Source organism: Scardinius erythrophthalmus (genome assembly GCF_964197995.2).
Source record: "Scardinius erythrophthalmus genome assembly, chromosome: 20".
Lineage (NCBI taxonomy): Eukaryota > Metazoa > Chordata > Actinopteri > Cypriniformes > Leuciscidae > Scardinius > Scardinius erythrophthalmus.
In genome coordinates this window covers 32,961,482-32,979,575 of record NC_138240.1, presented here as the reverse complement: position 1 = coordinate 32,979,575, position 18,094 = coordinate 32,961,482, and the positions used below count along the sequence as shown (strand labels likewise).

Here is an 18,094-nt window from a genome sequence, read left to right as displayed (position 1 = left end):
CTAATCAGTGTGACGGATTCTCCCAACTCTCATCTCGTAAGGATATCGTGTACCCAAAACAGGTGCTTTTTGGTACACAATATCCTTAAAAGATGAGAAGACTTGGGAGAATCCGTCACACTGATTAGAGAGTTGACATCTTTCGAAGACAAATTTTATTCATACTTTCTAATGAATCAATATCAGTTTGTTGCATTTACACGTCTTTTACCAGCTGTTCTTACATTATTACGTCATGATGTTTATTCAAAATGACATAACTGGACCTTGCAGTAAAATGGCAGACTTTCCTCTGGTGACATATGCAGGACTTCTCCAATCATTTAGTCAGCTTAAACTCACCCCTTCAAGTTTGCGTTCATCTCTCTGCATTTTTGAGTGTATGCAACACTGACATCTCAAAATCCACATTTAAAGAACATGCATTGAATCAAGTCCCCATCCTACATTCTCTCTTTTTCAATAATCTGTTAAACTCAGATGTACTTCACAATACTATACAATACACCAGCCCCAGTGGGATAGTGGCGAAATGTGTCTGAGGTCAAGCAATATTGAATTTTGTTGATTTGTTTTGAAAAGCAATATACTGAATGTGTTAAAAATGTTCTTAATGTGCCTGTCCCTTGCAAAGAGGCTACAGGAATCCAAAATGTGTGAAATCTCAAGTCTGCATATTATTTTGCAACCAAAAATACCAATAATAACCAGAAGAAAAAAAAAACAAGACACAACCCGAAGGCTGACACACACCAGGGACTTATTTTCATTGTTGGTAAACCGTTAAACCGTTATTAATTTATATTTAAAAAAAATTCTAGGGACACTGTCAATCCTTAAAATCTAAAGCATGTTAACAGCTAGACCATGGCTCCAACAGAACATAATTTAAAATATTTGCATTATAGTTTAAGATACACTGGAAATATAGAACATCTTCTTGTGAAAATACTGTTAAAAAATACTGAAATGAGTTTGACCCTTGGTCTTTCGGACCCTTTCTTCAGAAGGATTATGCAAAATATGGCACTGTGGGGTTTGTGTTACCATGTTCAGGGTGCTTTCTAGGGCGTTTGCGGATGGTTGCTTACAAGCCAAGTCAAACGAGCCCCAGGCTCTCTGCATTCTGGTCCCTACATATGACTTGAGTTAATCTCAAACAAGCATGATGTCTACCAACAATCAGAACTTGTTCATAAAATACAAATGAAAATGACTTAAATCAACAAATATTAAGATATGTTGTTTTTTTACTACACCTAAAGCATACCCTATCCCAGCTGGTGGGGGGAAGACTGCATCTCTTCACACCTTCCCTCCCTGTCCTCTCTTTCCACTGCATTTGCTTCCTCCATCTGTCTAAATGCACATTAATTATACACACATATATTCTCTACCCCAGCATCACACACCCACATAATGCATGTACTTTCTCCACATTTATCAGGGGAAACACTGAAAATAGGTCCTAATGTCAGTAGTGTACTGATGTTACAATAATATGTTTGTTGAGACTGGAATAACGAACAAAAGTTTGGACCTGTTCATTGACATAAAAGTTTTGAAACTGCACACAAACACATACAATGTGTAATATATTGAAATACTCTTCTCAAATTATTAAATTATTACATATTTTTGCATTTAAATACATCATTAGCTCTATTAGCAGCATCTGTGGCATGCTGTCAGTTACCATAGAATATAATTACAACTTGTCAGTCAGTTTGTAAAAAGCAATGAAAGGCACATTTATAGTAATACACTTGCAATGAAAATCTAGCAGGCAAGTGTACAGTACTGTAAATGAAAGATACGTATAAAATATGCAAGTATCACACTGTTTTTAAATAAACATTACATGTGTTGGCAAAAGACTGTTGTGGTAGAATATTTTGCCAAACTTGTATGTCAACTCTTTATCCAACATTTCAAGTGATGCCATGACTGCCTAAATAAGTAAATATGGTTACTTTCACTTAATATCTGCACAAGGATACCAGGAATGGACATGGAAAAGATGTGACAGAACAATCTGTAAAGCATTGTTTACAGGAGAGAGTTCTGCAAATTCCAAATCCCGGACGAGCCCCCAATAATGTTACAATTAAGGTTTTCTGTAAGATAAATTAATTTGTATAGCTCTTTTCAAAATACACATTCTAAAGCAGCTTCAAAGAAATTCATGAGGTGGATCCTAATTTGCGTACCAAAAAGAAAAAGTGCACTTTAACCCTAGCCTGACGTCGTCATACTCAGATTCTAGTCAAAATGTGAGTCTTGATACTGCTCCATTGGGCTGTGATTATGGGGCATGTTTCAACTGAACCAGGAAAATGCCTCTGCACTCAATTGGATAGACCTACAACCAATCAGAGCAACGGAGTAAGTGACGTATGTTGAGCGACGCATAGACAAATGCCTTGATCGCGGTTCTCTGTTCCTCTTTTAAAATGAATGCGCTGTCGATATCTTCTATAACAGACGCGATGGCGGAATCTACACATCTCAATTCTCCAGCGGCAGCCATCTTTGTTGTAAACTAATTCAACCCAAGCGCTCTTTGGTGACGTGGATGATTACGTTACTGTTGATCATCTGTCCATCATCGTATAAAGCCCACCCTGACAATATGATTGGTCCGAACAGCTCTGGTTTGAGCATAGTTGCTCCACAACGGATCAAGTCCAGACCGAACTTCCCGACCTAAAATGTTGTGGCCGGGGCTAAGTTCGGCTGGCATCCAGGCTACTTTAAATACCTGGATGATGCACTTACTTAACCCAAAAAATTATGTGTGGAACGTTGGATACTTCATGCACTCGACTGTCACAGCTTTAATTCACTACATGGTTGAGTACATAGTGTATAAGTAGCGTCATTAGCATATATAGTAAGTGCATAGTGCGTCATTTGGGACACAACTATGATGTTAATGTTTATAATATCTTCATGCCTTTGCCTCATTTAGCAGATCAGAGCTGGGCGATAATATAGTTACATTTTGCGACTAAGTCAGACTATTAGAATTTGCTTTAGAAGAAAATATTAATTTAGAATTTTATTCCGGGTAATTTCGGGGGAAACGCGGCTTGTATCTCTTTAAGGGAATGCATTTTGCCAATTAAGTCATGTTCCTGGATCACCACATTTTGTTGATCCTGGAACAACATTCCTGTTCGAAAATATCTCTACCCCTAAACCTAACCCTACCAATATCTAAAAAAAATCTGAAGGAAATTATAGGTGAATAAACCTGATCTAGAAGACCCTAACCCTGATTGTAAACCAAAACTTGACATAAACCGTAAACTTGTCCCTCAAATCTGATTGGTTGATTGAATTGTTGTTTCAGGATCAACAAAGATGGTGATCCAGGAACATGTTGTATTGGTGAAATCATGTTCGCTGTTTGCAGAGAGTGTATACAGTATATCCAGTTTATATTTTGCAACAATATAAACAATCACTGAGATTTTCTTTATATGATGTAATATATCCAACTTTTTGTAACTTTATGTAAGCATTAAAATCTGGACATTAAAATCATGAGATTTATTTAAGTGCTGGATTAACAAGTACTAATCATTAATTCACCTCCAAAGGTATGTTTGTTTAATCTGCTCTTCATGGTCGACGAGAACTGGATCACGTTTTCGGCAACAGGTCTGTGGAGGGTGTTTAATCTGTCCACAGGGGGGTCAGATCAGTGAGATCCAGTCAGGGTTTAGCGTGACAGCCCGTGGAGGAGGCAGCATTGTTCTCGCTGTTTGAATATCGCCTGGAGCTGCTATCACTTAAACTTAAACATCATCCTATTATTAGGCTTATGGTTGTTTGAGCTTATTGCTTTGTGTCAGGTGAGCAAAGGATTTAGGCTCTAGAGACCTTAGAATATCAGGGATTTTTAATTCCATACTGTATTTGCTTAAACATAGGCTTGTCTGATTAGAAATTAATATAAATAGTCTTGAGGCTGCAGATGAAATGAGAAAACACTTTTCTTGGATTGGTAAATTATAATAAATAAAAAAATGTTTGTTTTGTTTTTGCTTTTTTAACATATGGCCTCTGTTTTATATAAAACTTATTTAATTTAATGTACAATAATTTATGTATGCTGTATAATTTAATTATATAGGCCTAAAAAATAATGTTAACAAAATTAATGAACTTTTCATAACTGATGAACTTTGCAACATTGATACGGTTGTTGAACTGAATTGAAACAACCCTGAACTAAATTAAGCTAAATAATGACTCTATTATTAATTGAACTAGTTTCATAATGAATGAATTTTACATGGACTATTTTTTTTCTCTTCTATGGAAGTCAATGGCGGTCCCATTAACTGTTTGGTTACCAATATTCTTCAAAATATCTGCTTTTGTGTTCAGCAGAAGAAAATAATTCATACAGTTTTGGAACAGTTTACTCACAGGGTGAGTCAATGACAGAATTTTCATTTTTGGGTGAACTATCCTTTTGTTTTCCATTTTCTGAAAATACCATACTGGATTGTTTAATTTATACGGTGTTTTACTTTTGTCTGCATCTTTGTCTTGATGTTGTGGGGAGGGGCTATTGTTGCATGGCAACAATCGTGATTGACAGTACTGTTTTCTTGAGAGAGGCGTATAATAATGACGCTATCATATGGTCTGGCAGATTTTGGGCTCGGCACCAGGGATGACAAATGTGCTCACGCAATAATTCAATCTGCTCTCCCAGTTCTTCAACTTTAGGGGACTTGCGAAGATGAGTAGTTGGAGCAATTAAGTTGGTCAGTCATTGTTAATGTGTAGCACCCAAAATATGTGCCAGGTTGTTTATGGAGAAGTGTTTTTTTATGAGAGAGAGAGTGAAAGAGAGAAAGTAAAGAAAACTTTGCAGACAGATTGTGATTTGGTGAATGTGTGAGAATGGAAGGTTGCCTGAGAATATCAGTAACTAATTAAAGTTTTCTTCCATACGTCACTTGCTAAAGACGCTGGGTTCTCAGAGATAGTTAAAGATGTTTCTAAAGGAAATCGCTGAAGGAAAGTAAAGCTCATATCCATGTTGAGGAGAACAAAAAGAAAAAACAAATGTATTTTAATACATAGTTATAATTATATTACTATCAAGGATGTAACCAAATTTTAAGAATCAGTTTGTGAAAAAACGGATTGATCAGCTGTTAAAATGACTATTGTCTTTTTGTGGTAGTTATAGCCCTGAGTATTATGAGATATGATATGATTTGATATATGATATGATAACAATAATATCATATCTCTCATGTATCATCTCATACATCTCATCTTGTATTATATCATGTAACATATTATGTATCATATCTCATCATATAATATTTCTCATGTGTCATATATATTATTTCTCATATCCTCTATTATATCATATATCTCATCTCATATATATTATTTCTCAAATCATATATCTCATCTCGTATATATTATATCTCATATACGATACTGCAAAAGAAAAACTTATTTTGAACTTAACTATATGGTTTACTGCTGTTCTTGGGAACCACTGCTCTACACTGTACTAGTTTCATGCCTTTCATACTTCTTTCAGTATTTATTTATTTTCCATCTACACTTTTTTTATTTTTTACATAACATTACTTTTAACTTATTTTACATTTATTTATTTATTTGATTTGTTTGATGATTAGCTGTGTGATAGTCACAAAATAAACCCCTTTCTTTCTTTCTTTCTTTCTTTCTTTCTTTCTTTCTTTCTTTCTTTCTTTCTTTCTTTCTTTCTTTCTTTCTTTCTTTCTTTCTTTCTTTCTTTCTTTCTTTCTTTCTTTCTTTCTTTCTTTCTTTCTTTCTTTCTTTCTAGGAGAAGAAATACACTCTATTAATGGTGGACCCAGATGCTCCTAGTCGTAAGAAACCCTCTCGCGCTTACTGGAGACATTGGTTACTGGTTGACATTAAGGTACGTCACATCTCCCGAAAACCACTTTGAAACCACTTTCTGTCTTACCCTAATTTCGCAGTTGCACAAACTTGAGTGTTATAACGTCTGTGCGTTCATGAATGTTCTTCTGTGATATAATGATTCTTCAAGCCATTTAATGTAAGTCAATATATATTAATCTGAATATTACCAAGAACAAAGCCTTAAAATAAAGGTTGCTTAAAGCAGAGCTTGGCACGGACAATCCTGGACATAATGTGCAAAGCAAAAGGTGTCAGAAACACTTTGGTGGGCAAACAATTCCTGGATCGCGTGGACCGTATCTGCACCTTCCATGTGCTTCACACTTGTGCTGCGTTTCCGATGAGTTACATAATTACTGAGTAAAAATATCATGTTAGTCATCAGCGCTCGGCTCCGACGGGCTCTAGAGGCAGATTCATCAGGCTGTGCATGGGGACGCCGGTTTTTAAACAACCGGGGATGAGACACACTTTAATTGCTCAATATTAAGTCAATATTCTTTCATCCTTTCTTCATTTTACAGGCTTTTTCTTTTTTTTTTATAGGTACTTTCTTTCTCAGATTTTCTTGCTGTGGTCCTGTTGGTTCACAGGGAAGCATATTGATTCCAATAAAGTTTGTTACTAGAAACTAGAAAGAAAAAAAAATAGAAAAATTACTGACGTGTCTTACATACACAAGGTTCCAAAAATGAAGTTTTGATGAATGATATTCCTGACTGTTTCGGTTTAGATATGTTTGTGGCAGTCATGTGGGCGAATGGCTCTCCTGTGTAACGGGAATGATTGCACGTCAGTTCTGCTTCAGACAGACAGGAAAAGAGGAGTGTTAAAATAAAAAATACATTTCCTCTTTGTTTCTTTTTTTACACCTGGTTGTACTGGAAGAGTTCACCCTCATGTCGTTCCAAACCCGTAAGACTTTCGTTCATCTTCTGAACATGAACTGACAATCTTTTTTGAAACCTGATAGATTTCTGACTGACACTTTAAAAAGTTCATAAAGATATCATAAAACTATCCATATGAATTGAGCGGTTTAGTCCAAATTTGTAAGTCTTACGGGTTTGGAAAGACATGTTGGTGAGTAAATAATGACAGAATTTTTAGTTTCGAATAAACATTTAAAGCTCCTTCCATTCCTTCCATTCACATTTTAAGAAACAGCTCAAGTCTTTTTCTTCTTTGGAACACAAAAGGAGACATTAAGCAGAATGTCCATGCGTTCATGCTGCTGTTTCATTCACATGACGGGCTGTCAAGCTAAAAAAAAAAAAAACAACAATACTGTGATAGTTTCAACAGCTGAATGCTATTTTCAAGTCTTTTGAAGTCATATGATCACTTTATTTGATGAAAAAGCAGAAATTTTAATTATTTACTGATTGTTTTTTGTGTAGATTGTTCATGTTTCCACATATCCAAATATGAAACTAAATGATAACTAAATGGTTTTGTGCAGTGTTATTTTAATATTATTTAGATACTATTATTGACTATTTTTGAGTCACATAGCTTTATTTTTAAAGTTTTAATTTTAGTTTGTTTTAGTAATTGCTATGCTTTTTAATTTTGTATATTTCTGTTTAGCTTTAATACACTTTCTTCAACTTAGTACTTCATCTTAACCAATTTAACTTGAAAGTTTAAGTGTCAACAAATATTTATATTTAATTTCATTTTCTGCTTTATTTCAATTAACAAAAACTATTGTAGTAATTTTAGTTAACAATAACAATGATATGAATATGAAATATGCGATATGAAAATCACACAAATCAGATGTATTTTAGCTCTAACAACTATTATTTTATTGTTTTTTTTTTGTCATTATTGAAGCTTGAATGAGCCCCATTCCTCATTCATGCTCGTTGTATGGAAAAGAGCAGGTTGCACATTCTGCCTTTTGCTGCAAAGAAGAAAAAAGCCATACAAGTTTAAAAAGACATAATGATGACAAATGATGACAGAATTCTCATTTTTGGGTGAACCATCCTTTTAATTCTATCATTTCATTGTGGTTTCGTGACAGGACCTCTATAAAATACCACTAAGGACAATCCTGCGACTACAAAAAGCATCACCCTGTTTGCAGGCGTTTTACTCGTAAATCTCGATACAAATACATTTGCTAAAAGCAGCTCATGATCATAGTCACTGAGAGCGAGGCCGTGTTCTCCGCTAGCTCAGCCCTGCCCTCCTCTCCTGCTATTCTCTCTCTCAGAGACGAGCCTCCTCCCCGTCTGGCCAGGCGACACATTGTGAATAAACAAATGTATTTCAGGTGCTCAGACAGACAACCTCTCAATATCCTGTCACTGTGTGGGCGGCGGCATGCCGCCTGTCTGCTCCCTGATTGGCTGTCTCGTTGTGCTGTGTGTGTGATGAGGAGCCGTGGTTGGTCAGAGGTTTAATGAGGCTGGTGGGAGGTGAGTAATTGCCGCGGTGACTTCCTCTAACCTCGCTGAAGTTATAATAACATCCCGTGTGAATGTGTGGAATTATCTGTCCTGGAATACTCCTGGGCTTCAGACTGAAGCAGGTGCCACACAAATGAACAATTCCCCTCTCATTCCAACACCTTATTTAGAAATATACCCTGTAATTCCTTTTTTTAGAAATTAAATTACAACCCTGATTTGGCTTGTTACTCCCCCATACAAGCAAACGTAATGTCTTTTGTGTATTGCATGCAAACACGATAGGAGAGCAAAAATTGTTTTTCATTTTCACTCTTCTATCCCAACTCATATCGGAGAACACATTTTATCTCAGTTCCAGTTCCCATGCTAACCTGGCTTTGACTCATGGGATGTCTAAACATCACAGCTCTCTTAGTTTTTATGAGAAACTAAAAATGAAGGCGCATTAAAAGCAAAAACATTTATTCTCACCTAATGAACTTCAGTGTGTAATTTAACTATATATGTATAATAAAACTTTTTCTGTTTACATAAACAGCACAGTTTTATTAGCTACTAAAAATGAGCTCAGTTAACAGTTTTGCTTATCAAGTACTGAAATGCATCAAATTAAACTTTATTGCAACATGAGTAGACAATCACATTTCTTGGAATACGCTTCACATTAAGAATCTTAATTCAGCACTTCCTGGTTTTAAGTGTCCGCATCCTGAACCTCAGATTAATCAGATGATTAAACCAAACATGGCACGATAAGATTCCAGCAGCATGCATATTTACGAGACACAACAACATCAAATGTTAACACTCTATTTTATGTCATTCTTACACATTACATACATACTAGGGCTGGGTAAAAAATATTGATTTCTCAATTTTAATCGATTCTCATTTTTACGAAACGATATCGATTCTTAAATCCCAAGAATCGATTAGTCATCCTGTTTTCAGTTGATGAATGAATGGAACATTGTTGCGCGCATCCCATCCAATAAATCGCAATAATCTTTGTGCTTTGTTATTATTGATATGAATCAAAGTCTCAGATTTCAAATTACGTCCATTTTCTTACGAAACTCAAAAACATAATTACCATTTTGGCGCTGTGGCGTGAGATCGCTCTGGCGCAGCTCAGCTCAAGAGAAGCACATGATCTTCTCTTCCACATTAATAACACCAGTTACAGCGCAAAATAAACATGAATGAGCATCTGAAAGTGTGTTAAAAGATAGAGTACAACTTATCGAAGTCCATATCATGTCACATGGAATATGCTCAATCAGTGTTACCACCGTGGAAAGACGTTAGTAAACAATGTCATGTAATGTCACATTTACCTCAGAAAAAAACATATCCAGTGACCCATAAACTCGTTAGTCAGCTTGAAAAATTAACTCTAGAGAGGAGCATTTTGTTAAATATATGCACCATATTACATATTCATTGTAATTTTTAATGTTCTTCAATATTTAATGCATGTTTGAATAAATCTGGAAAGTTTTTTATGACAGCCACCATTTAAATTTTTATATAATTTCATATAACTTTATTATTATAAAAATAAATAAAAGTGTAATTTAAGTGTTTGTATACAAATCAGTTAATTTTTACCTTCAATATTATAGTAGGCTAATGAAGGCCTATAGGCTACGACTGACTCCCATAGTTTACAATAATAGTTAAGAGATTTGTTTTCCTTGAGAAAATTTGCCATGTATTGTACCTGATATCCAAAATAATCAATATTGAATCGAATCGAAATCGAATCGAATCGCAAGCTTGTGAATCGAAATCGAATCGAATTGTGAAATTTGTGTCAATACCCAGCCCTAATACATACTGTAGTATTAACAGTAAATTATGTGCATAATTACATGCAACTAACCCTAAACCAAACCATGTTGTTAATTACCGTAATACTCAATGTATAATAACACTGTCACAAGGAAACCCCATCAATCCAAATCCCAGCAAATACATTTCAAAGTTTTAAAAATGCATCAGTTTTAAATTTTTTCAACTGGGTCATACACATCATAACGGACATGACTTGAACGATATCTCAAATTTTGCAGTCACATTTATCGCTGCTCAGCAAAGTTTCACAGTCAAAATCCAGTCTTTTTACTAGGAATCCATGTAATCAATCCATGTGAGTTTTGTGTGAGGGCAAAACAGTTCCCCAGGCACATTTTGCTTTTGTGTTCAAATTGGTAACATGAATTCGCTGTACTGACTGACAGAAAGCTGCTTGGCTTTAAAGTGCATTTCATGCATTGCTACACTATTGACAATAGGCAATGGAGCTTTTTTTTCATGTAATGTAGCCAAATGTTCCGCTAATGTCATCGCACCTTCATTTCCGCCTGTCGGATGATAAAATGGGCAAAAGAATCCTCTAGACTTGCATTGAAAGAGCAATGCAATGTATTCAAAACCTCTCAGAAGATCTTATCAACCACATAGAAATGCCCTAACACTTTTGCATGGACAAGCATCATCTCATTCAAAATCTCGCTCATTCATCGATTCATTCACCTCCTCTGCCTAACATAAAATGATCTATGCATTCTCTTGAATGTAATGTCTTGTACAGTCCCGTGTTAATCAGTGATTTTGTCATCAACGCTCGTACAAGTTTTGCCTCGACCTTTGTCTGTCTGAAGGAGGTATTTCTAACACTTTATTGGAACCATATTTAGTTTGTCATTTCCTCTGTTTGGCAGCATGTGTGCAGATGGACCCTTCCTCTCGTACCGCTGCCAACTCGCCACTCGCAGTCAGTCGAGATTTCTGGCACTCGTCGCAAACCAGAGAGCTCACTCCACACATTTGTGTCATTGTGCTGAACATATCTCCCTCAGTAACACATCATCTTATGCTCTTCGGCTCTTCAGCCAACAGTTACCATGCAACTGTTCTCCGCTCGGACACTTGAACTGTTCCTGGCTCAGTCCTGACCAGTCCTGCTTTTCTCCAACCAACCAGTCATGCCTCTCAAGATCCTGTTACCCGTTCTCTGGGACTTTACTGAGAGCTCTTGCCTGGCGTGATTGACTCAAGGCTTTGGATTGTCACTTTGTGTACTAGATCATGATTATATTTCTTGTAGCTTTTGACTTTATCATGCATTTTGTTAATTGTGATAATTTTGGTCTTTTCAATACAAGTCACGTCTCTCATTTTGCACAATTATTAGCTTGTTACAGAAAGCTTCTCTGATGCTATAGCTCTAGTATTGGTATAAATGATAGCTCGAATCATGCAGAGACATGACTGTTACTTTTCTGAACAGTCAGACTTGCAAAAAGTCCTAACCAGATGCAACATAAAAAGTCTTCTCCGAGTTAACCAGAGTTTTTATCCTGACCAGCCGTGACAGCTGTATGCTTGTGAGTGCAAGAGAGCAGTGCACTTGCACAGAGCTCCGCCCACACACTCTTCTGATTGGCTGTGATTTGTGATTGATTTTGTCTCGTCTTGTGTGGACAGACAAATTGCTTGTCACTGGAACTTATGGCGTTGCAAACGGTTTGGACAAGGTGTTACGATTTTATCCTGGCAGACAATACAGTGGGCAAACACGTTATAAGAGGAACCTGAGTCATATCTAAACTGAAAAAAGTAAATTTTCTGCTATACAACCGGCAGCTGTGGTTACCTGAACATTTTTAGTTTTACAGATTGAAATATACTGGACCAAATTACTGAAATCGCCTTTTTATCTTTATAATATACCCTGACAACCACCTTAAACACAGGAGGTAGAGAGAAAGCCACATAGTTAATCATTACATTTGAGGTAAATAGCAATATAAAGAATGTGCAACACAAGGTGTAACGTAAAACCCTAATTACATATCTGATTAGAAAAAACAAACAAACAAGAAACAGTTATTTCAATGAAAAACCATCAAAAGTGAGCTGTCACAGAGAGTTCTGGAAATGTTTTTCACTGTAAATTATAAGATGCTCAAAAACTGTACATTTAAAGTATTTTAATGTAAAATGATATGTAATATATCCCATTAGATTTTTTATAGTTTGTCACTGTATAGAGTAAGGGAAACTTACCGTTACAAGTCTTTGCCTAACAAGTCTTTATAGCATTTTTATAGTCTTCCACAGTCAAAATTTCTACAGTAGAGTTTTTTTTTTTTTTGGTTAAGCAACCACTCAGCAAACAACACTAATATGGCCGAACTATAACCATAGTATTGTTGTAAGAGTGAAAAGAACTTCCAGATCTACTATAGGCTATTTACACAGTGGACGCCTGTTGATTTCACATTTAAGGAAGCTGATGCAGATTGAATTGGTAATGAAGTTATTAATTCTGTTGGAGCAGATGGTGATGGAAGAGGGGAATGAGGATCTGAATTGCCCCTGTAGCTCAGCACTCAGCCCGCCTGACCCATTCTGTCTCTCAATTCCCTCCTGCTCATGGAATACTACCAAAAAACAATCCCCGAACAGCTTGTTCTGCCTCAAACGGACTTTTCCTCCAGATCACAACGCTCCTATGTCTTGCTCTGTCTGATTTCAGTATCTCTTTCTCTCGCTCTCTCTTTCTCTGCACATAAATAAATGTTTTTGTTTGCTCTGCTGACAGAAACAAAAGGTAGAGTTATTAGCGATAGAGAGTAGTTTGCTTATGTAAATAAAGTGCTAGGTGAAAAATCCTTATTTACTTTTCACCCTAATAGTCCACCCCCACAGATTGCAGTATCGCATCACCCAAGAGCTGCTGGTGAATCAAATAATTATTAACTGTAATCTTGCACAGGAGTTGAAAAATGCTTGAATTGATTTCATGGATCAAGTTCTCTTCCATTGCATTTTATTAAAGGGCCCCTATTATGGATTTTTTTAAATGGCCTTTCCTGTAGTGTGTAACATAGTGAATGAAAACATACTGCAAAGTTTTAAATCTGAAAGTGCACCGTATATAAAGTTATTGTCTTCCAAAAGTAAGAGTCGACTCTGAGTCAATGAAATGAATCGTTTTTCAAACGAGTCATAAGCCGTTTCGTTGTGACGTAAAGACGAAACATTAGCATATTGCCCGCCCACTTATTGCGCGCGCAGACACCAGGAAAACTTGAACCTCAAACCTGCAGCTGATTCCTGTGGATACTGGACAGCATCATGTCGAGAAGAAGACGCTGTGCTCTATACTGTGAATGTGACGAGCATGTGGTTAAAATTCATCTTTACCATGATATCTCAGCAGTATAATCCTAAACTTTTGCTGTGTTCCCTTTATTTTACTCACGACTTCTCAAATCTCGGAGTTCAATGCAGGATTCCCAAACGGCTTGCTCTTGAAAGATGGTGTTCAAAATACTTAGTTTTGAGTTGTATATTGTGTTGGTCTCCTGCTAACTGGCTAACTCACCTTATCACTGTCTTACTGAAACACGTCTGCTGATCAGCTGTGGGCCACTATTACCTAAAACTGTGTATATTAATGCAGATCGTCTGTCGTTCTCACTACTTTGAGGAAAGATTAAGCATGGTGCAAGATTTGTTTTACCAACGTTTATGTTACTTTAGTCATTCAGGCTAGAGATCGGCTAATGCACTGTTATTGATAGTTTCCACATGTTTACTGCAATAAATTAGAAAAATACTCTGTAAATAAATAAGTACAAGTAAAATAAGTAAGATAATTGGTTTGTTGATGGACATGCACTTGTTAATGCTGATGGTGAGGAATTACAGTTGCAACATCTCATAATGTACCTCAAACTGAGAAGTGTATCACTGAGAAACACTGAGTCCTGCTTGAGTTGTCCTTGCGATGGAGGTTCGGGTTCAATAACTAGTTCTTCCAATGTTTCATCATCGGACTCGCGCTCGGATTGAAATGGTAAATTCAATGTCATTGTTCGTTACTGTGTTTAGTTTACAGTGTAGGAAGCCTCACCTCAGGACAAGCAGAGTTGACGTTGTTATGTGCGCGCTGTATGTGGTAGACCAATCACAACAGACTGAGCTGTCTGGCCAATCAGAGCAGAGTAGCTCGCGGAAAGGCGGGATTTAGAGAGATTGATTCATCTGATGAGACATTTGAGAATCATTGAAAATATGGTGATGTGCAAATGTATTTTATGAGAAAATTAAACCTTTTTTTTTACCTTTGATGCATGTAAACATGTTGTAGGAGACTCCAAAACAACATTAGGAAACTTTAAAATAGCATAATAGGGGCCCTTTAATCAATCTTGATTCCCAGTAAAAATATTTAAACAAACAAGATAAATTTACTATTTACTACTGAAGAAAATCTTCAAAGATGAACATGATGATCATTTTAATTAAATGAGGTTTTATTTAACAAAGTTCGGGAGGAGCAGGTTCAGATAATTAACCAAATCATGCACAGCTGTTGATTAATCAGTAATCAACTCAATGACAGAGTATAAATTCACAGCAGACCTGTCTCTGTTCATTGAAAGTTTGTCAGCATCCCTCCTCCACCCCATCTCCTCACTTCCAGTTCCATCTACACTTCCATTTCCATCTACTCTTACCAACTGGGGGGGAGTACTTTGGGTTCGGGCCTAACTCCAAACTCGGAGCCCTCCCCCCGGACAGCACGCCAAATACGCATAAACTTATTGTATTAATTATATGTAGATGTGAACTCGTGAAATATAAATATACAGTAAATATTATATATTATAATTTATTTGCAAATGCCACTTGCTTTGTTTTTTTAGTTTTTTAAATCTAATGCAAATGCATATGAATTGAGCTGTTTAGTCCAAATTGCCTGAAGAGACTCGAACACTTACTGTAATATGATGAACAGATTTAATTTAGGCTTTTAATCACATATAAACATTCAGCAACTCATACATCAGTTGTGGTCAAGCGTTTTTGTTTGATGTGCGAGAACCAATGAGATTTCAACAAAAAGTTCTAAAGATGAACGAAAGTCTTAAGGGTTTGGAACGACATGAGGGTGAGAAATTAATTACATAATTTAAATTTTTGGGTGAACTAATCCTTTAAGTGTCCAGATATATACTTTTGGCGACCAGTGTATCTGTGTGGGCCTGACTACATGACATTGCCAGTGTTTTTCCCTTCATAAGGTCCAAACTGACCCTGACACACCCTCATACGCTCATCTCTCTCTCACACACACCTCACATCCGACACAAGTGTATGTGAGTCTCAGTCACAATGGATCGTTTTGAGAATTCATGCTAATCGCTAATCGCTAACAGACAGATATTAAAGGGATGTTGTGGGTTCAATACAAGTTTAGCTCAGTCAACAGCATTTGTGTTATTGTGTTATTAAATGTTTGAATTAATGATTCATTTACTAACTCATAATACTTCACTTGTTTCATTACTGGATGAATCTGTGTTTTTTGAATTAATCATATAATCATATATCACTTTAATAATTGATTCAATTACAAATATTGTTTTAACTTGTCGCCACCTACTGGTGTAACAATGTAATGAATACAATCTTTATTTGAATCGTCATGGTACTTTTTAAGAGGCGACTTACTCTATTTTGATCACGTATCAGTGTTTTAATCTTAACTACAAACTTTTATCACAGTACTTCTGTGATCATCCGAATTATTGAAATACAGTTCTGATACTGTGTGGTTAAAAAGACTGTGAAGCTGTGTCATACCTATACATGACAACTGCTCTCTCTGACTCAACGGCAGCGCAAATGCAGATTTGAATGTTCGCTGGGATCGAACTTGTCAAAGGTTTAATAGACAGAGATGAATCGTTTTCGTTTAGGAATAGGAGATTGCGATCTTTTAAAGATTAATCGGGCAGCTGTAGTTAGTGGAATGCCTAAAGCGGACTATCGAAATAAAGTTACCACAATTTCTCTCATTATAGACCAAATTATGTATTAAAAAGTTTAACACTTTGGCCTTTAAAAGCCTCTGTATATTTTTTTCATCTTATTTGAGGATGGATGTGTGTGTGTGTGTGTGTGTGTGTGTGTGTGTGTGTGTGTGTGTGTGTGTGTGTGTGTGTGTGTACCTGGAATTCCTTACATTATGTGTGTGTGTGTACTTGTTTAACCTACATTGTGAGGAACACATTTCACCTCAAGGATAGTAAAGCCTGAGACCACCGGCATTGTGGAGACTAGTCAGTGGTCCCCATGAGGGAAATGGATTAATAAACATACTAAATGATGCTTATTTGAAAATGTAAAAATGCAAAAAGGTCTCTGTGATGGGAACCTCAAAAAGGTTTATGGGTAGGGTTAGTTTTAGGGGCGAGAATATACAGTGTGTACAGTATTAAAGGTCCCGTATTATGCCCCTTTTCACAAGATGTAAAATAAGTCTCTGATGTCCCCAGAGTGTGTATGTGAAGTTTCAGCTCAAAATACCCAACAGATAATTTTTTACAGCATGTTTAAATTGTCATTTTTTGGGGCTCAGAAAAACGCGCTGTTTTAGTGTGTGCCCTTTAAATGCAAATGAGCTGCTGCTGGACGACCCAGGGGGCGGAGCTTCATGAGCTCACGCTCAGTCTCTCAGGACAATTTCATCTCACGGAATGATGATAATATCAGAAACTCTCAGTAACGGTGTTCATTTCGAGTCGGACAATAATGCCTACAGAGTCAGAGTGCTGTATAGAGATTAACCAGGTATAGTTTAGTAGTTTAATTACGGTTTTTATAACGTATTTGTCATCTGCTTGTATGCATCCATTATTTATTAATAGCCTACAAGTCTGCTGTCTGAATGATGATCAAACATATACTGATGAGTTTAATAAAGTTTATTGTACATCACACAAAAGATGAAGCGTCAGTTTTACTTCAGAAAATCACTGTAAGAGCTGAGTAAACACAGGAAGTTATTAGAAGTGCGCAAGTACATAAACGAATTTCGGTAGAGTTAAGGGAGCATTCCTGTGGGCGGAGGTTAGTCAAAAAACGGTTTTAATGACGTCAAAGAAGGAAGTAGAGGGATGTAGTCCAAACGGGCCGTTCGATGTAGGCGACTTCTGTTAAATAAAATATCTCGCTTGGCATTGAACTTTGAGCTTTATAATTTTACAGATATTATTTATACTCTAACAACAACATTACACACTAACTAAAGTTTGAAACATGGGATCACGAAGAACGGGACCTTTAAAATCATTATGTCGGAAAGTCCCCACAAAGATACAGAAACCTAGTGTGTGTGTGTGTGTGTGTGTGTGTGTGTGTGTGTGTGTGTGTGTGTGTGTGTGATGGAGGTATGGTATACTGGTGGGAAATACCTCAGCATCCAGCCACTTTAAAGCAGCATGACTCTCAGGAGAGAACACACTTGTACAGACAGAGAAACTATTGTAATGCTCTCAGAACAGCTGTGTGTGTTTGTGCTGCTTAGTTTTGCGCAGTCTTTCGAGTGCCTGTTGGGACGCTCGGCTCTGCCTGTACTGCATGTCCTTTGACTGCTGATTGGATTATATTTCTTTCCCTCAGAGGACTGTGCTTTTCTAGAAGTCAGTGTGTCAAGCGCATGTGTTTTCTTCTCTCCCTGTGTTTATGTGCGCATACACACTTAGCTGAAGAAGCTGTTAAGCTCTGAAAGTGACTCCCGGCATCTTTAGGGTCAATAAGACAGCAAATCTGTAGGAGTTTGTTATGCCAAGGCAGAGCAGAAACCGTTTTGTTATTGTTTAACAGAAAACAGTTTAAGGTCCCAGGAGCTG

The 18,094-nt window shown here is 36.6% G+C and overlaps 1 protein-coding gene across 1 annotated transcript in view; it reads left to right on the top strand.

Annotated features, from left to right (window-relative positions):
• The window catches only part of egr3 (early growth response 3), a 146,866-nt gene that overhangs the window by 48,632 nt on the left and 80,140 nt on the right, over nucleotides 1-18,094 (top strand). The window contains exon 4 of the mRNA XM_081349971.1: nucleotides 5,852-5,950. Within this exon, the coding sequence (XP_081206097.1) occupies nucleotides 5,852-5,950 (99 nt within the window). The remainder of the gene's footprint in view (nucleotides 1-5,851; nucleotides 5,951-18,094) is intronic.